General features: G+C 45.9%; 2 protein-coding genes across 2 annotated transcripts in view; both read left to right on the forward strand.

Annotated features, from left to right (window-relative positions):
* The window catches only part of LOC144497682 (uncharacterized), a 273,548-nt gene that overhangs the window by 175,364 nt on the left and 82,329 nt on the right, over positions 1-15,855 (forward strand). The gene's annotated exons all lie outside the window — the stretch shown is intronic.
* LOC144496944 (major histocompatibility complex class I-related protein 1-like) lies at positions 707-10,665 on the forward strand. Its single transcript, XM_078217572.1, has 7 exons — positions 707-938; positions 1,080-1,352; positions 1,428-1,691; positions 5,321-5,425; positions 5,872-5,904; positions 6,100-6,147; positions 9,254-10,665. The coding sequence occupies exons 1-6, from the start codon at positions 821-823 to the stop codon at positions 6,144-6,146; spliced, it is 840 nt and encodes a 279-aa protein (XP_078073698.1). The 5' UTR covers positions 707-820; the 3' UTR covers position 6,147; positions 9,254-10,665.

Here is a 15,855-nt window from a genome sequence, read left to right on the forward strand (position 1 = left end):
ACAATTCCTTAGCTGATGTCCTGAGGAAGATTCTGGATCACTGGAGCCTTTTCAGCCTAAGTGACTTCAACAATGTGTTGGGACAGGCAGTAATCATGGCCATTGTGCCTCGGTCATCACGGTGTGGGCAAGATCATCGATAATTATATTTGACCGAATGCATGGGACTTCTATGCTGAGGACTCTCAGGGGAACTGTATTGTGGAAGCACATCACTGCACCAATACCTCTGGTGGGCCTGTTGTGCGAGTCAGACAGTTATATCCAGCTTCTAAGCACCTTCTGGAGCTTTGCCATCTGAATGAACTCTCCATCACCAACACTTACCCCCAGGGCAAACATTGCCTCAAAGTATCGTGGCATCGCTCAAGGTGTAACCCTGGCACCAACTAGACCTGCGTAATCAAGAGGAGACACAATCTGCCCAGCTTTCTCCACACCCACACCAAGCACAGAGCAGATTGTGATAGTGCCCACTGTCCTGTCCGTCGCAGTGTGAAACTGCATCCCTGAATAATTCACAGTCCCAAACACCATGGCCTGTCGTGTGTTAATGGGTTCGTACCCTGATGTATCTCTCTGTGTGGGTGTTGATGGTTAGGGGTTCAAACCCTGATATCTGTGTGTCAGCGTTTTTAGGGTGCATATCCTGAATTTCTCTCCCTCTCTGTTTTTCAGGCTCTCACTCTCTGCGGTATTTCCTCTCGGGAATGACCCTGGTCCCCGGTTTCCCAGAGTTTATAGCTGTCGGTTATGTGGACGATGTCCAGTTTGTTGTGTACGACAGTGATCGGAGGAACTAATCCCCCGGGAGCAGTGGATGGTGGAGAGCGAGGGGCTTGAGTCCTGGGAGCGGAAGAAGATGCTTGTACAGGAGCAGGAACGGTATTCCAAAGCCGATATTCCGCTCTTCATGTCTCGGGCCAACCAGTCAGGAGGTGAGTGCTCACTCTCCCACAACTCTGGGATCAAGTTGGTCAATGTGGCTCCTCCCAGTGTAGTTGGCATTGATTGGCTGTGTGTGTGGTGCTCCCAAGTGACACTGTCTCTGATTGGTTGTTTGTGTTTCTGATCCACAGGGATCCATGTCTACCAGACGATGACTGGCTGTGACCTGAGGGATGATGGGACCACGAGTGGATTCAACCAGTTTGGGTGGGACGGACAAGATTTTATCAGCTTTGACAAGGATCACATGGTGTGGGTGACCCCGATCACATGGGGAGAGATCATCAAAAACAATTTGGACAGGGACATAGCCAACAGCAAGGGATGGAAAAGTTACCTAGAGGGAGAGTGTATCAAGTGGCTGAAGAAATATCTGGAGTATGGACAGAGAGAACTGAGAGTTGGTAAGTGAGAGGTGAGATGCCCGGGACTCTCTATCTCAAGGTTCCTGTACTGACTCCTCTTTCTTTCTCTCTCAGTTGCCCCCGTCGTGTCCTTTACCCGCCTGGGTGATTCTAACCAGCTGTCCTGTGCCGTCACCGGGTTTTACCCTCAAGCCATCGAGGTGAATCTGTGGAGAGACGGAGTGGTGATTGATGAGACTCTGTCCAGTGGGATCTTACCCAATCACGACAGCACCTACCAGATCCGGAAATGGGTAGAGTTTGATCCAGAGGACCAGGCCGAGTATTCCTGTCGGGTGGAACACAGCGGGATGAAGGAGACACTGGTGGTGATTTACGGTAAGACTGTTTCTCACTGCTAGAGAGGACACAGCCTCAGGCCAGGATCACAAGAGGGAGGGTCAGTGCTGAGCCTGAGACCCAGGATACAGAGAATGGGAAATAAATATTAATCTTCAATACTTTATTTATCATGGGGCTACCTTTAGAGGACAGTAATTGTGTGTCCAGGGATTTAATGTGAAATGTGCCCCTATTATTTGGCTACTAATTCAAACTCTTTGCAAACATTTCAGTTTAGTCGGACAAAGGACAGAAGCCGAGTCTATTCCTCTTAATAATCTATTTAACACTTTAAGTACCAAACTCAAACTTACAACAGTTGCAACATTTTAACTCTTTTTGTGGACATTAATTCTTTAACTGAACATTAATTCTAATTCCTTAACTGCAAACAGATATTCTAATCCTTTAACTGGAAATAGATATGACCTGGTTTAGAGCAAAATGTCTGTTCCCGATGTAGAACTGTCCTCAGCGTCTTTCTCTGAAGATGTTCTGCAGGGTACACTTCTTGCGATGGTTGATCTCTGGAGTTATTGCTGGAAACAAAGGGCTGACGTGTGCCTTTACCCCCAAAACTGTTCTCACTTTCCAGAAAATTCTGTAACACCCAGCCAATGGTGTAACCGGGAACTGATCATGTTGCTCGACCAAGCCAATGAATTACTTGTAACCGATTCCACAATGCTCACTCAAGCCTGCATGCAGGACACATAGCTTATCCTCTGTCGGTGCCATCAGGTCTAACTCAAAGTAAACAACTTCCCATATTTGGTCAACACAGGAAGCGGAACAAAGAAACCTACAGCACAGGAACAGGCCCTTCAACCCTCCAAGCCTGCACTGACCATGCTGCCCAACTTAACTAAAACCCCCTACCCTTCTGGGGACCATATCCCTGTATTCACAAAGAACAGTGTCAGGTCACAGTTCACCGGGCAGACCACGTCAAGAACAGCTTTACGACCTGCATCTGTTTTTAAATATAAGTTGACCAAAAATCTCAGCATGCTTAACCCTCAGCCAGAATCCCACTTATCGCCATTATACTTGTTAAAATCATTATTGCAGTCATTCTTTATCTGTCTGCACCCCATTGTATCCTGGGATATTACAGGTGAAAGGGCACAGAGTATCCTGGGATATTACGGTGCAACAGATTCCAGTGTATCCCGGGAAATTATAGTACGTCAGACTGCAGTGTATCCTGGGAAATTACATGAGGGGGTAGGGCCCAGATTATCCTGGGACATTACAGTGCAACAAAATCCAGTCGATCCTGGTGTATTACAGTGCGCCAGGATCCAGTGACTCGTGAGATATTTCAGGAGGGATGGGGCTTGGTGTATCCTGGAATATCACAGCATGACGGGGCCCAGTGCATCCTGGGAAATAACAGGAAGCACAGGAACCATTGTATCGATGGATATTACAGTAAGACAGGGCTGTGTATCATGAGCTATTATAGTTGGTCAGGGTGCAGTATATCTGGGATATTACAGCCTGACAGGACATGGAGTATCCTGGGATGTTACAGTATGACAGGATGCAGTGTATCCTGGGATATTACTGGATGACGGGACTCAATGTCTGTTGGAATTTTAGAGAAGGGACAGGGCCTGGTGTGCTTGGGATTTCAGAGGAGGGATAGGACCTGGTGTATTGGGATATTGCAGGATGGCAGGGCCCAGTGTCTGCTGTGATATTACAACCTGAGAGGACCCAGTGTGCCCTGGGATGTTATATTAGGACAAGGCCCAGTGTATCCTGGGATATTACAGTTGGATAGGACCCAGTGCATCCTGGGAGTTTACTTCAGTCAACTTCAGATCAGAGTTCAGAAAAATAACTCCTTCTATTGGAGAGAATTCATGAAAATCTAGAAATCAAAAAATATAACAATGAATAGTCAGCATGGATATTGAAATGGAAAATCTTGCTTTTCTCCACTGAGTGGATTTTTTGAGGATGTAACAGAGGGAGGAGACAATGTAATAGATATAATTTAATATGATTTTTCAAATGTAATCGATAACATAACTCATGGTAGATTAATGAATCGGGTCAAAGAATGTGGATTTAGACGATAAGTGACAGAATGGATTGCTCGTTGACTTTGAGACAGAAAGCAGAGAGTGTGAGTAAAGGGAGTTATTCAGAGTGACGGAAGGTGTTCCACAAGGATCAGTGCTGGGATTACTGCTGTTCATGCTTTACACTCACTGATTTGGACATTGGAATCAAAATAAAATTGACCAATTTGCAGATGACACCAAATTGGGGGAATTATTTAATACTAAGGAGAACTTCAAGAAATTAATAGGACATGAATAAACTTGTAGAATGGGCAAATAATTGGTGAATGGAGTTCAGCACAGATGAATAAGACGTAGTTTTCTGTTAAGTGATCTCCTGATACATCCTTATTACGAGGAAGGTGCAGGTCTGGATGAGGTTGAGGAGCAAAGGTGTACAAATACACCAATTAGACACAGGTTAGACAAGGCCATAAACAAACCAAACGGAAAACCAGGTTTCATTTCTTGATGGATAGGATTGTCAAATATGGACGTTATTCGTAAACTGTATGAAACCTACATTATAGCACATTTAGAGTACCATGTGCAGTTCCAGTCACCATCTCATACAAAGGATATAGAGTCAGGGGAGAGAGTGTAGAGAAGATTTACAGAGATGGTTCCAGAAATGAGTGGGTGGACATCTCAGGAAAAGATTGACCGGCTGGGTCTCTGCTCTCAGGAAAACAGAAGGCTGAGAGTTGATCGAGGTCTTTAAATTGATGAAAGATGTTTTATAGATCAGACACATGGAGAATGTTTCCTCTTGTGGAAAGATCATAACAAGGTCATCAATACAAGACAGTCACCAAGAAATCCAATGGGCAATTCAGGAGAAACTTCTTTACCCAGAGTGGTGAGAATGTGAGCTCACAACCACAGGGAGTGGCTGAACTGAACAGTATAGTTTAAGGGGAAGATAGACAAGCAAATGAGGGAGAAGGGAATAGAGTTAAAATGGTTGTTTTAGATGAGGAAAGATGGGAGGAGGCTCAAGTGGAACATAAATACCAGCATCAACTGGATGGGCTGAATGGCTGGTTTCTGTGTTGTATATCCTGTGTTTCCTGATTCTCTCTCTCTGATTCATTCTGTCTCATTTTTCTTTCCCGTTTTATGGGCGGCACAGTAGCACAGGGGTTAGCACTGCTGCCTCACAGCGCCAGGGACACGGGTTCGATTCCCGGCTTGGTCACTGTCTGGATGGAGTTTGCATGTTCTCCCCGTGTCTGCGTGGGTTTCCTCCGGGTGCTCCGGTTTCTTCCCACAGTTCAAAGATCCACTGGTTAGGTGGATTGGCCGTGCTAAATTGCCCCTTAGTGTCAGGGGGTTTGCAGGTTAAATACATGTTACAGGGATAGGGCATAGATGGGATTGTTGTCAGTGCAGACTTGATGGGCCGAATGGCCTCCGTCTGCACTGTAGGGATTCTATGATTCACTCTCACATTCTCTGCCTCTCTCATTCTCTTTCTCTCTCTCTCTCCCTCTGAATCTCTCTTTTCCCTCTCCCTGATTCACTCAGTCTCTCTGATTCTCTCTCTAACAGAACCAAAGTCTCGCTCCCAGGTTGCTGTTACTGTCAGGATTGTGGTCGGGGTCCTCGTGCTCATCGCTCTCATCATTGTGGCTGTCATCATCTACAACAAGAAAGGTAGGAATTGGAGGGAAAAGAGCAGCTTCTCACTGGGGGGAGGGATTGTGGGAGAGTATTCCAGGGTGGGGGTGGCTCAGGCTGTGGGTCTCAGGTTGGTGTGGGGGGGGTCACAGAGTGGGTGGAAGAGCCCCAGGGTTGGGACAGGGAGGATAAGGGGCTCAAGATAAAGAGGGAGTGTCTGAGAATTGTGGGAAGAGTCTCAGATTGGATGAGGAGCTCAGGGTATCAGTGAGGGGCTCAGGTCAGTGTGGGAGTGAGGGTCTCAGGTGAGGGTCTAATGTCAGAGAGAGGGTCACTGGTAAGGGCAAAGTGAGGGTCTTAGGTCGTGGTGGGAGTGAGGGTTCAGAATTGTGTTGTAGGGGCTCAGTGCGAGCGAGAGTTCCAGCCTCTGTCTCTGATTTTCTCTCAGTCTCGTCACTCACTGAACATTCCTTGTTTTACAGGGAGAGGGAAGAGTGACTACAATCCTACAAAGAGTAAGCTGATCATCAAACATCATCTGTATCTCTGTGTAATGTGTGAATCATTGTTCATTCTGTGTCAAATACACTCAACCAAATGGTGTGTGTATGTATGTGTGTGTGTCTCTTTCTCTCTGTATCTATATCTTGTGCACAGTCTCTATCTCTCTGATAATGAACAGATTTTAAAACCTCTTCTTCCTTTAACAGCTTCTGATGGTGGGGATTCCTCATCCAGCTCCTCAACGCGTTCCTGAGGTATGAACTGTGTTGATAAATATTGGGAGCTGATCCTTCTAACTGGGATATTCCCGCTGGATTTAGCTGTACAATCTGGTGGGTGGGATGTGAGCTCAGTGTCTGTCTCTCGCTGTATCGTCACGAAAGTAAGAAGTCTCACAACACCAGCAAATAATGGTATTTGCTACCAAATAAACCTGTTGGACTTTCACCTGGTGTTGTGAGACTTCTTACTGTGCTTACCCCAGTCCAACGCCGGCATCTCCACATCATTGTCACTAAAGAGCAGCTCATCCAATCCAACACTGAGCTTTGAGACTGGCCTTCTGGAGACGGCTGCTCCTGTACAGTCTGAGGGTGGAGACGTTGTGTGTTTTGACGTGTAGAGACATCCGGAAACGTCTCACCCTGGACAGCCTCCTCTCAGCTGCTCAATTTCCTCAAGGAAGTTGTAATTCCCTGAGATTTCCCTGAAGTTGGTCACTGGGTTGTGCCACTCCCACAGGATTTAACATCAGTCTTGTTTTGTCTGTGTGGAGTCTGCACATTCTCCCCATGTCTGCGTGGGTTTTCTCTGGGTGCTCCGGTTTCCTCCCACACTCCAAAGATGTACAGGTTATGTTGATTGGCTGTGCTAAATTACCCCTTACTGTGAGGGGGATTAACAGGATAAATATGTGGGGTAACAGGAATAGGCCCTGGGTGGGATTGTTGTCGGTTCAGGCTCGATGGGCTGAATGGCCTCCTTCAGTGCTGTCGGGATTCTGTGACACATGATGGGTCTGTTCTTTCACTGGATGTTTGGGGTTCGGAGTGGATCTTAGGGGTTTAGCTGTGTTTGGGGCTCTGATGGGTTTAGCTGGCGTTTGGGGCTCTGAGGCGTTTAGCTAGTGATGTGTGGTTGGAATGTTGAATGATAGAAAATGTATGTTTGAGAGCGAGGCCATTCAGCCCATCATGTCCCTGCCTGTTAATGAAGAGCTCTCCAGCCTAATCTCACCTTCCTGTACTCGGTCTGTAGCTCTGTGGATCACAGCTCTTCAACTCGACATCCAAGAATTGATTCAATGTGGTGAGAGTTTCTGCCTCTACCATCCTTTCAGACAGTGAGTCCCGGGTCCCTCCCACCCTCTGGGTGAAAAACTCTTTCATCATTTCCACCCCGATCTTTCTACCAATTACTTTAAATCTGTGCCCTCTGGTTTTAGACCCCTCTGTGAGGGTAAATGTGTCAGCTCTATTTACCATGGCTCCTCATAATTATATCCACCCCAATTAAATCTCCCCTCGGCCTCCTCTATTCTACAGAATCCTATTCCAGCCTATCCGCTCTTTCCTCACAGTGAACATTCTCCAGTCCTGTCCACATTAAACAATCTCCTCTGCATTCTCTCCAGTACATAGAAACCAGAAGCAGGAGGAGGCCATTCGGCCCTTCAAACCTGCTCCGTCATTTCTTCTGTTTTTAAAGTTTTTATTTATTATTGTCACAAGCAGGCTTACATTAACACTGCAGTGAAGTTACTGTGGAAACCCCCTCGTCGTCACACTCCGGCACCTGTTCGGGTCCACTGAGGGAGAATTTAGCATGGCCAATGCACCTAACCAGCACGTCTTTCAGACTGTGGGAGGAAACCGGAGCATCCGGAGGAAACCCATGCAGACACGGGGAGAACGTGCAGATTCTGCACAGACAGTGACCCAAGTTGGAAATCGAACCCGGGCCCCTGGCGCTGTGAGGCAGCAGTTCCAATCATCAAATTAAATATCCTGATCCACCCTTCCTCCCATATCCCTTGATCTCTTTAGCCCCAAGAGCTATACCTAATTTCTTCTTGAAATCAGACGTTTTTGCTTCAACTACATTGTGTGGGAGTGAATTCCACACATTCACCACCCTCTGGGTGAAGAAATTTCCCCACACCTTAGTTCTAAATGTTTTACCCATTATACACAAACAATGGCCCCTAGTCCTGGACTCTCCCTCCATTGGGAACATCTTTTCTGAATCGACCCGCTCTAATCCTGTTAGAATTTTATAATTTTCTATGAGATCCCCTCTCACTCTTCTAAACTCCAATGAATATAATCCTAACTGACTTTGTCCTGCCGTCCCAGGAATCAGTCTGGTATACCTTCATCGTACTCCCTCCATAGCAAGGACATCCTTCCTCAGATAAGGATACCAAAACTGCACACAATACTCCAGGGGTGGCTTCACTAACGCCCTATACAATTGCAGTAAAACATCCCTATTATTATGTTCAAATCCTCTCGCTCTGAAGGCCAGCAGACCATTTGCCTTCTTTATTGCTTGCTGTACTTTACTTTCAGCGACTGATGCATGAGGACATCAAGGTCTCGCTGAGTATCCACCTCTCTCCATTGACACCCATTCAAATAATAATCTGTCTTCCTATTATTGCTACCAAAGTGGATAACCTCATATTCATCGACATTATGTAATATTTTTTGTGTAATGTGCTGACCAGACTGTTTGCAATGCTTCAGCTGGAGTCTATCTGGTGTTTACAGTTTTCGCAAAACCACTCTGCTCTGTGCCTTGGCTAATAAAGGAAAGCATGTTATATACCACCTTTACCTCATTTATTAACCTGTCCTGACACCTTTCCCAGTCTGTGGACATACACTCCTGGGTCCCTCTCTTCCTCCACATTACTCATTATCCTCCCATTTATTGGGGATTCCCTTTGCCTTGTTAATCCTCCCAAAACCCATCACATTCTCCACCCTCTCAAACAGACTATTTTATTTATTTTTTTATCATTTAGGGCACAGACTATTTTATTGGTCTCCAAAAAGCTCTACTTTCCTTATCCTTTTCTCTTCAGGGACTGATAGGACATCCTTGGAGGTGCCTTGATTTTTCTTGCCAGTATTTTGTCGTGCCCCCTCTTTTCTTTCCTAATATTCCCCCCTCTCTGTCTCTTCCAGGTTTCTGCATTATGAGGCGTGAGGGGTCAGATGGATTTTGCTGCTGGTAGATGTGGGAGTTGGATGGATCTGATGGGTTTTGTTCGGGGGGGGCGGGGGGGGGGGTGCGGTTTCCAGCTCTGCTGGCTTTGCCTCACTCTATAGTGATGTATTTCTTTCTCGTCTCCAGTGCATTCCAGGGTTTGTAATCCAGGAGCACCAGTTCCCGAGAACAGCAGCAGGAGAGGATGAGAGAATCAGGGAAGATGTGATTTCATCAAGGTGACAGCGACCGACTGATTCAAGCTCCACATATGTGATTCTGTTTAAATGGAACTGTGGTGATGGTTTGGAAGTAATTGCTATATCTGGAGCTGCACTTTAAGCTATTCTGATCTGATCTGTTTATCCTGCACAGACATGAGAGGGCGATCTAAGTCCAGAAAGAGTATGAAAACGAGAGAGTTTCTGATCCGTCTTTTTGTGAATCCAACTCTGCAATCTTATGCACTTAGAGCAGAAAAGAACCCCAAATCTGTTTCTTGCCTGTAGGGGGAGTGGGCAGGGCTTAAATCACCAGAATGCTGCCTGACAACAGCAGAGGACACCATTGCGCATGTGCAGGTCCCTCTGCTCTGAGCAACAGAGAGACCTGTCACTCAGCCTCTGCTGCTTTCACCAGACCTCCATGGCCTAAACACGGACCTCCCCAGCTGCCATGGCGGTCTGTGGCCTCATGCAACCCCTGATGGTCGGACCAATTGCCCCCGTGACACCCCACCTGCCCGGACAGATCAAACCTCGTGATCCCACCGCTCGGGCCGATTTCCCCTCCCAATCGCAATGCAGTAGGCCCCACTGCTTCCCCTCACTGAAAGCAAATACTGAGTGGCAGTAGCCTCCCCCCGCCGCCAAATTGCAAATGCAGAGTGTGCGGCACATCCCCTCCCATCACCACTGATATTCCCACCACGGTTTGGTCCCCCAACAAATCCGGTTCCACACCCTTCACACTGCCAGAGTACCAGGCTTGGCACTGCCCACAAGGCACTGCCCCCAACTTCTCGGGGTGGCTTCAACAGCCTCTGGATCCACTAGCGAGGCTATCGGGTTTTGCCCCATTGTGATTCTCGCTGGAGTGAACCTCTCCCGTGAGGCCACAGAGACGAGAGCCCAGATGATTGCGCCGCGGGCTCGCTCATTTTGTTCAAAACAGGTTTTAAATGCAGTCAAGTATTTTATTCAGCCTCGCGCCGCAATGTGTGAGAAATCGGGAGCGAATCTCATCTGTATTGAACTCATGAATTCCAATATCTTCTGCCCTTTCCTGATTTTTTCTTTTAATATCTGTTATTCATTAGTGAGTGTGGTTATGTCACATCCCCTCTTCCCAAGCACTCTGTCTGGGGAAATAACAAACATCATGGAAATATCAGAGCCTTTGTATCAAACTGTCACCGCGATCTGACATTTGGAGCTGCAGATAAGTTTCCAATTCTTGTCACTGTTGGAAATATTGTTACACTTTGCAATATTGGACACAATTGTTACCTGTGTGTGTGTGTGTGTGTGTTATTAAAACAACAGAAAAGGTTTATTCTGCTTGGAACTGAATGGGTTAATTCTAAATTAGAACACGTTTGGTGAAGGAATTCACTGTCACCGCGATTTCAGAAAGTGACTGGGTTACAATGTTCTCAGAGTAATGGCGGTTTCAGCAGAACAAAGATATTTCTTCAAGTCTTGTGAGAAAAATGGATTCTAAGATAAAGTCCCAAATGTTCCGCAGGGTGAGTTTTATGAAGATTTTAAACACAAGACTAATCCATGAGCAATCACCTTAAATTCAGCTCCTGAATTTGAAGTTACACCATCAAAGCTTAAAAAAAACGACCCCACTCTGACAGATGTGAAGTTGTATCTGGATTAGAAATCTCCCATGTTTCACCCGTTTCAACAGAGTTTCATTGTAGCGGTAACAAGCTCCCAGTTTAAAAACTTTTAAACTGTTCTCCCCCTTTAGACCTAACCATTTTCAGGAAAAAACATCAGAGTTGGAGCCGGTCTGAAGGAACAGCAACACAGAGCATTCACACAGCCTTTCCTCATTCACTAACAGGACGTTTACACACACACATCTGTACACACAATTCTTTCTCACAGCACTTCAAGTTTCACTCTGGATCTTGTCAACATTAAAAATGTGTCTTTTAAAAGGGGATAAAATAAATTCCATCACGTCTTCTTTCTTCATTAATGTCTGTTGTTGAAATTAAAGGAAAACCGCGTTTCACAAATAACAGAAAAGGAAACATTGAAGATTGTTACATTGAAACAACAGAGGGCGGAGTTTCTAACAGAGCGTGTTTCAATTCCAAAACTTGTACAAACTTCTTCAATTTGAAAATTATCATACAATGGGCTAAATAGCCTGTCAACACCAGAACAATTCTGTAACTCCAAATGTCAAGGTGAGATAGTTAGCTTCACGAATGTGAGAGATGGCCATTGCCTGGCAGTTGTGGGTGTGAATGTAATCTTCCACTTATCAGCCTAAGCCTGAATTTTGTTCACCTCTTACATCACATAGAATCCATAGAATTCCTACAGTGCACAAAGAGGCCATTTAGCTCATCACCTCCATGCTGATTCTCCAAAATTGCATCTTATCCAAACTGACAGTTAGCCAGGGCCAGAATTGAACCCGGGTCCTTGGTGCTGTGAGGCAGCAGCACTAACCACTGTGCCACCGTGTCACCCACATGGACACAGGTTGCTTCACATCCTTTAGGTCTGTGCACAGAATGGAGGAATATTCATAAAGTAAAAGAAACAGTTGTTTGTTTACAAATCAGAATATCTCTGAACATAAACAACCCGGTTGTTCACACAGTATTTTAAACTTTACTGTGAGTTTCTTTCATTTCTTTTTTCTAACCTGCTTCTGATATTCCACCAACCTGACATCAACAGCCCATTTCTGAAAAGCAGCGAGATCCATTTCTTCATCCTGATTCAATAATCTAATCTTTGGTCTCACATCTCCGTGATCTCTCACTATTTGTTTCTTCCTGTCGACTTTCTCCCAAACATTCCAATCTCCCGACTCTGATCGAAGCATCAAATCTCTAAATACTGTTTCTTTGTGCACCATTTTACCTTTCAATTTAACTCTGCCTTATCACCTATTAACTGTTTCAAATCAATTCCTTCCTGAACAAACACAGTAACTTTTCAAACAGGACTGGACAAGCTGTGTCCTGTTTGTATCCTGGGGGAGTGATTCTCCCATCCCGCCACACTAATGTTTAGCACGGTGGGTTGAGAGAATTGCACATTGGTCGACTCACAGGATTCGGGCCTGCGTTCCGCCGTGCACACATCTCCCAGCGTCAGATATGCAGCACCATCTGAGCGGTGAGGGAGGCCAGAGGAAGGCTAACCATCAAGGTGGCCTGAGGGATCAGCCTGGGTGTGTGCCGGGGAGGAGGTCTGCTGGGGTGGGGTTATCATCACTGCTGGAGGGGAGCATCAGCTGGAGGGGCAGCACTGCGAGGGTCCCGGGCTAGCCAGTGATTGGGAGAATGACAGATCGGGGCCACTGTGCAAGCGCAGAGTTCCGGAATTGTCAGCCTCCGGTGTGACAATGCCCCCCTCCGCTCCCCCCCCCGCCCCCCCCCCCTCCCCCCCCCGAGCTTTTAATGATATTCCCGATTGAGACCTCTGCATTGCACAGAGTGTGGGAGAGTCAAGTGTGAAGTTGCACTGAAAAAACTGGCGTGATCTGCACCAGTTTTCCCGCAAAGTCTAAACTTCGAACTTTTTTGGGAGAATTGCGGCCCTGAATTCTTCAATGGTATTTGGTGGCCAGTTACTATTTACATAATTTAACAAGAACAGGGTTTGATATCAGGACAGGACACTGCCCACAGGCTGAGAGGGACAGTATCAGTACAGGACACAGCTCAGACTGAGAGGGACAGTATCAGTACAGGACACAGCTCACAGACTGAGAGGGACAGTAGCAGTACAGGACACAGCTCAGACTGAGAGGGACAGAATCAGTACAGGACACAGCTCAGACTGAGAGGGACAGTATCAGTACAGGACACAGCTCACACACTGAGAGGGACAGTCGCAGTACAGGACACAGCTCACACACTGAGAGGGACAGTAGCAGTACAGGATGCAGCTGGGAGACACTCGCTTGGAATTTTTTTTCCATAGATTTCCCCTCCCCACCTGGTGAAGGAAGCAACAATTTTTGAACGGAATGTGCTGGTCCCTCTGTGTGCAGTGATTTCGATCGATGATGGGGTGTGAGCAGGGAGTGCCGGGGTTAGATATTAACCCTCAGTCAGTAGAGAACATGAGGGATAACAGCAGGAATAGACTCTTCATCCTCATGAGACTGTCCCATCATTCAACACAGTCATGGCTAATCTCCTGCCTCATCTCAATTTCAGTCCTACTCTCTGGACACCTCCATTCGCTGAGACACCACAAATCTGTCTCTCTTCAATACCTTCAGTAATGAAGCATCCACAATTCTCTGGGGTAGAGAATCAAAGATTCACAACCCTTTGAATGAAGAAATTTCTCCTCATCTTAAACGATTCACCTCTTACCCTGAGGCTTTGCCCTCATGTTTTATTGCTCATCGACAGAAATAATCTTTCACTATCGACCCTATGAAGCCCTGTCAGAGTCTAACCTTTTCCAGTGAGATTACCTCTCATTGTTCTAAACTCTAATGAAAAAATCCCCAACCTGCTCAACTTACCCTCATAAAACAAATCCCAATCATTCCAAATAAACATTCTCTGTACATCTGCCAGAAAAACACTTACACAAATTACAGGTGTGGTGTTAACAATGGAGTGTACATTAGTCACAAGGTTGATTTATTCTGTTCTGTAATCCCTTTACAATAAAGACCAAAGTACCATTTGCTTTCCTGGTTGTGCTTTAAAGGCGTGGCACGGTGGCACATTGCTGCCTCACAGCACCAGGGACCCGGGTCCAATCCGAGTTTGCATGACTCTATGTGGAGTTTGCACATTCTCCCTCTATGATTCTACCTGGAGGAGTTTCTGTGTTCCTTGTAGACTGCACACAAGTGACTCATTTTAAAAGAAGTGTTCTACTTTTCCATCCTTGATAGCAAAGTTGAATAGCCCCCACAGCTGTGTCCTCTGCCACATACAGGCAGTTTGAGTGCTTTCCCACTATGTGAAACAGGAAGCCACATTTCAACTCAAAGACACAGTCATTATGCCGTGTGCATTCACTGTACCCACAGACAAAACTGTTTGACTTCATTTCACCTGAATTAATAAGTCAATAAATGAGCCCTGGTCTCAGAAATACCCTTACACAGAATCGGTTATGGGCAGCACGATGGCAAGTGGTTAGCACTGCTGCCTCATCACGCAAGGGTCCTGGATTCAATTCCAGCTTCGGGTCACTTTCTGTGCGGACTTTGCACGTTCTCCCCGTGTCTGCATGGGTTTCCTCCGGGTGCTCCGGTTTCCTCCCACAGTCTGAAAAATGTGCTGCTTCGGTGCATTGGCCATGCTAAATTCTCCCTCAGTGTACCCGAACATGCACCGCAGTGTGGCAACTGGAGGATTTTCACAGTAACTTCATTGCAGTGTTAATGTCAGCATACTTGTGACTAATAAATAACTTTAAAATAAACTTTAAAAAACATTTCAAATCTGCAGATATTTCAACAGGTCAGAGAGGCTGAGTGTGAGATTAATACTGTGCTTGTCTCCGAAACAATATCACAAAGAGATGAGACTGCCTCTTCGATAGAACTTTTTTAGGTAAGAGACAGACTTTACAAGGTTTCCTGGAACCAATACTTTGTTTGATCATCTGTGCCACACAGCCAAGACTCACTCTGACTCTGTCTCTCACTCTGCCCTCTCTTTGCACAGTGTAGCAAAGTGGGACGCTCTTAGTGAAGGATGGACTTGCTTCAATGTAAAGGTCTACTGGCAGGCTGGTTGAGCAGAGTGACATCCGTACGGACCAGTACGAATTCGCAGAAGGCAATATTGTGTTGGCAGGAGACACAGTCTAACCCCCACATCCACCCACATTACACTCCATCTCCCACCTTGCAGCCCATTTGATTAACTTCTCCACATCACTTTGCAGCTCTCTCCATGTCCTCCATACAGTTTGCGTTTCATAGAAACACAGAAAGGAGGAACAGGAGTAGGCCATTTGGCCCTTCAATCCTGCTCGGCCATTGATTATTATCATGGCTGATCTTTCAGCTTAATAGCCTGATCCAGTCTCCCCCCATTGATCCCCTTTGCCCCTCCTTCTTGAAAATAAACAATGTTTTAGCCTCAATGGCTTGTTGTGGTAATGAATTCCACAGGCTTTCCACCATCTGGGTGAAGATATTTCTCTTCATCTCAGTCCTCAATGGTTTACCCGTTATCTTTAGAGGACAACCCATGGTTCTGGACTCCCCACCATCCTTCCTGCACCTGCTCTGTCTCTTCCTGTTACAATTTTATAGGTTTCTATGAGATGCCCCTCATTCTTCTAAACTCCAGCAAATACAATCCTGTTATGGTTGAGGTCAGAAACTAAAAAGGGTTTTATGGAGCTCGCCTGGATCATAAGTTTTGCATAATCAATTTGGCGAGGAATAACATGATAGACTTCCCTTCAGATATGATTCAAATGACCCACTAGGGAGCTTTTATCAAACAAAGTTTATTTAAGAATATAGTTAATCTGTACAGTCAGAAAAGTAGCAAGAACTCT

Source organism: Mustelus asterias, chromosome 8 (assembly GCF_964213995.1).
Source record: "Mustelus asterias chromosome 8, sMusAst1.hap1.1, whole genome shotgun sequence".
Lineage (NCBI taxonomy): Eukaryota > Metazoa > Chordata > Chondrichthyes > Carcharhiniformes > Triakidae > Mustelus > Mustelus asterias.

What these genes read in the sequence shown, in the direction of transcription:
- LOC144496944 (XM_078217572.1), top strand. Translation starts at nt 821, where the DNA reads ATGGTGGAGAGCGAGGGGCTTGAGTCCTGGGAGCGGAAGAAGATGCTT. An exon ending in TCGGGCCAACCAGTCAGGAG is followed by an intron (nt 939 to 1,079) that starts GTGAGTGCTCAC and finishes TCTGATCCACAG; the next exon opens with GGATCCATGTCTACCAGACG. An exon ending in ACAGAGAGAACTGAGAGTTG is followed by an intron (nt 1,353 to 1,427) that starts GTAAGTGAGAGG and finishes TTTCTCTCTCAG; the next exon opens with TTGCCCCCGTCGTGTCCTTT.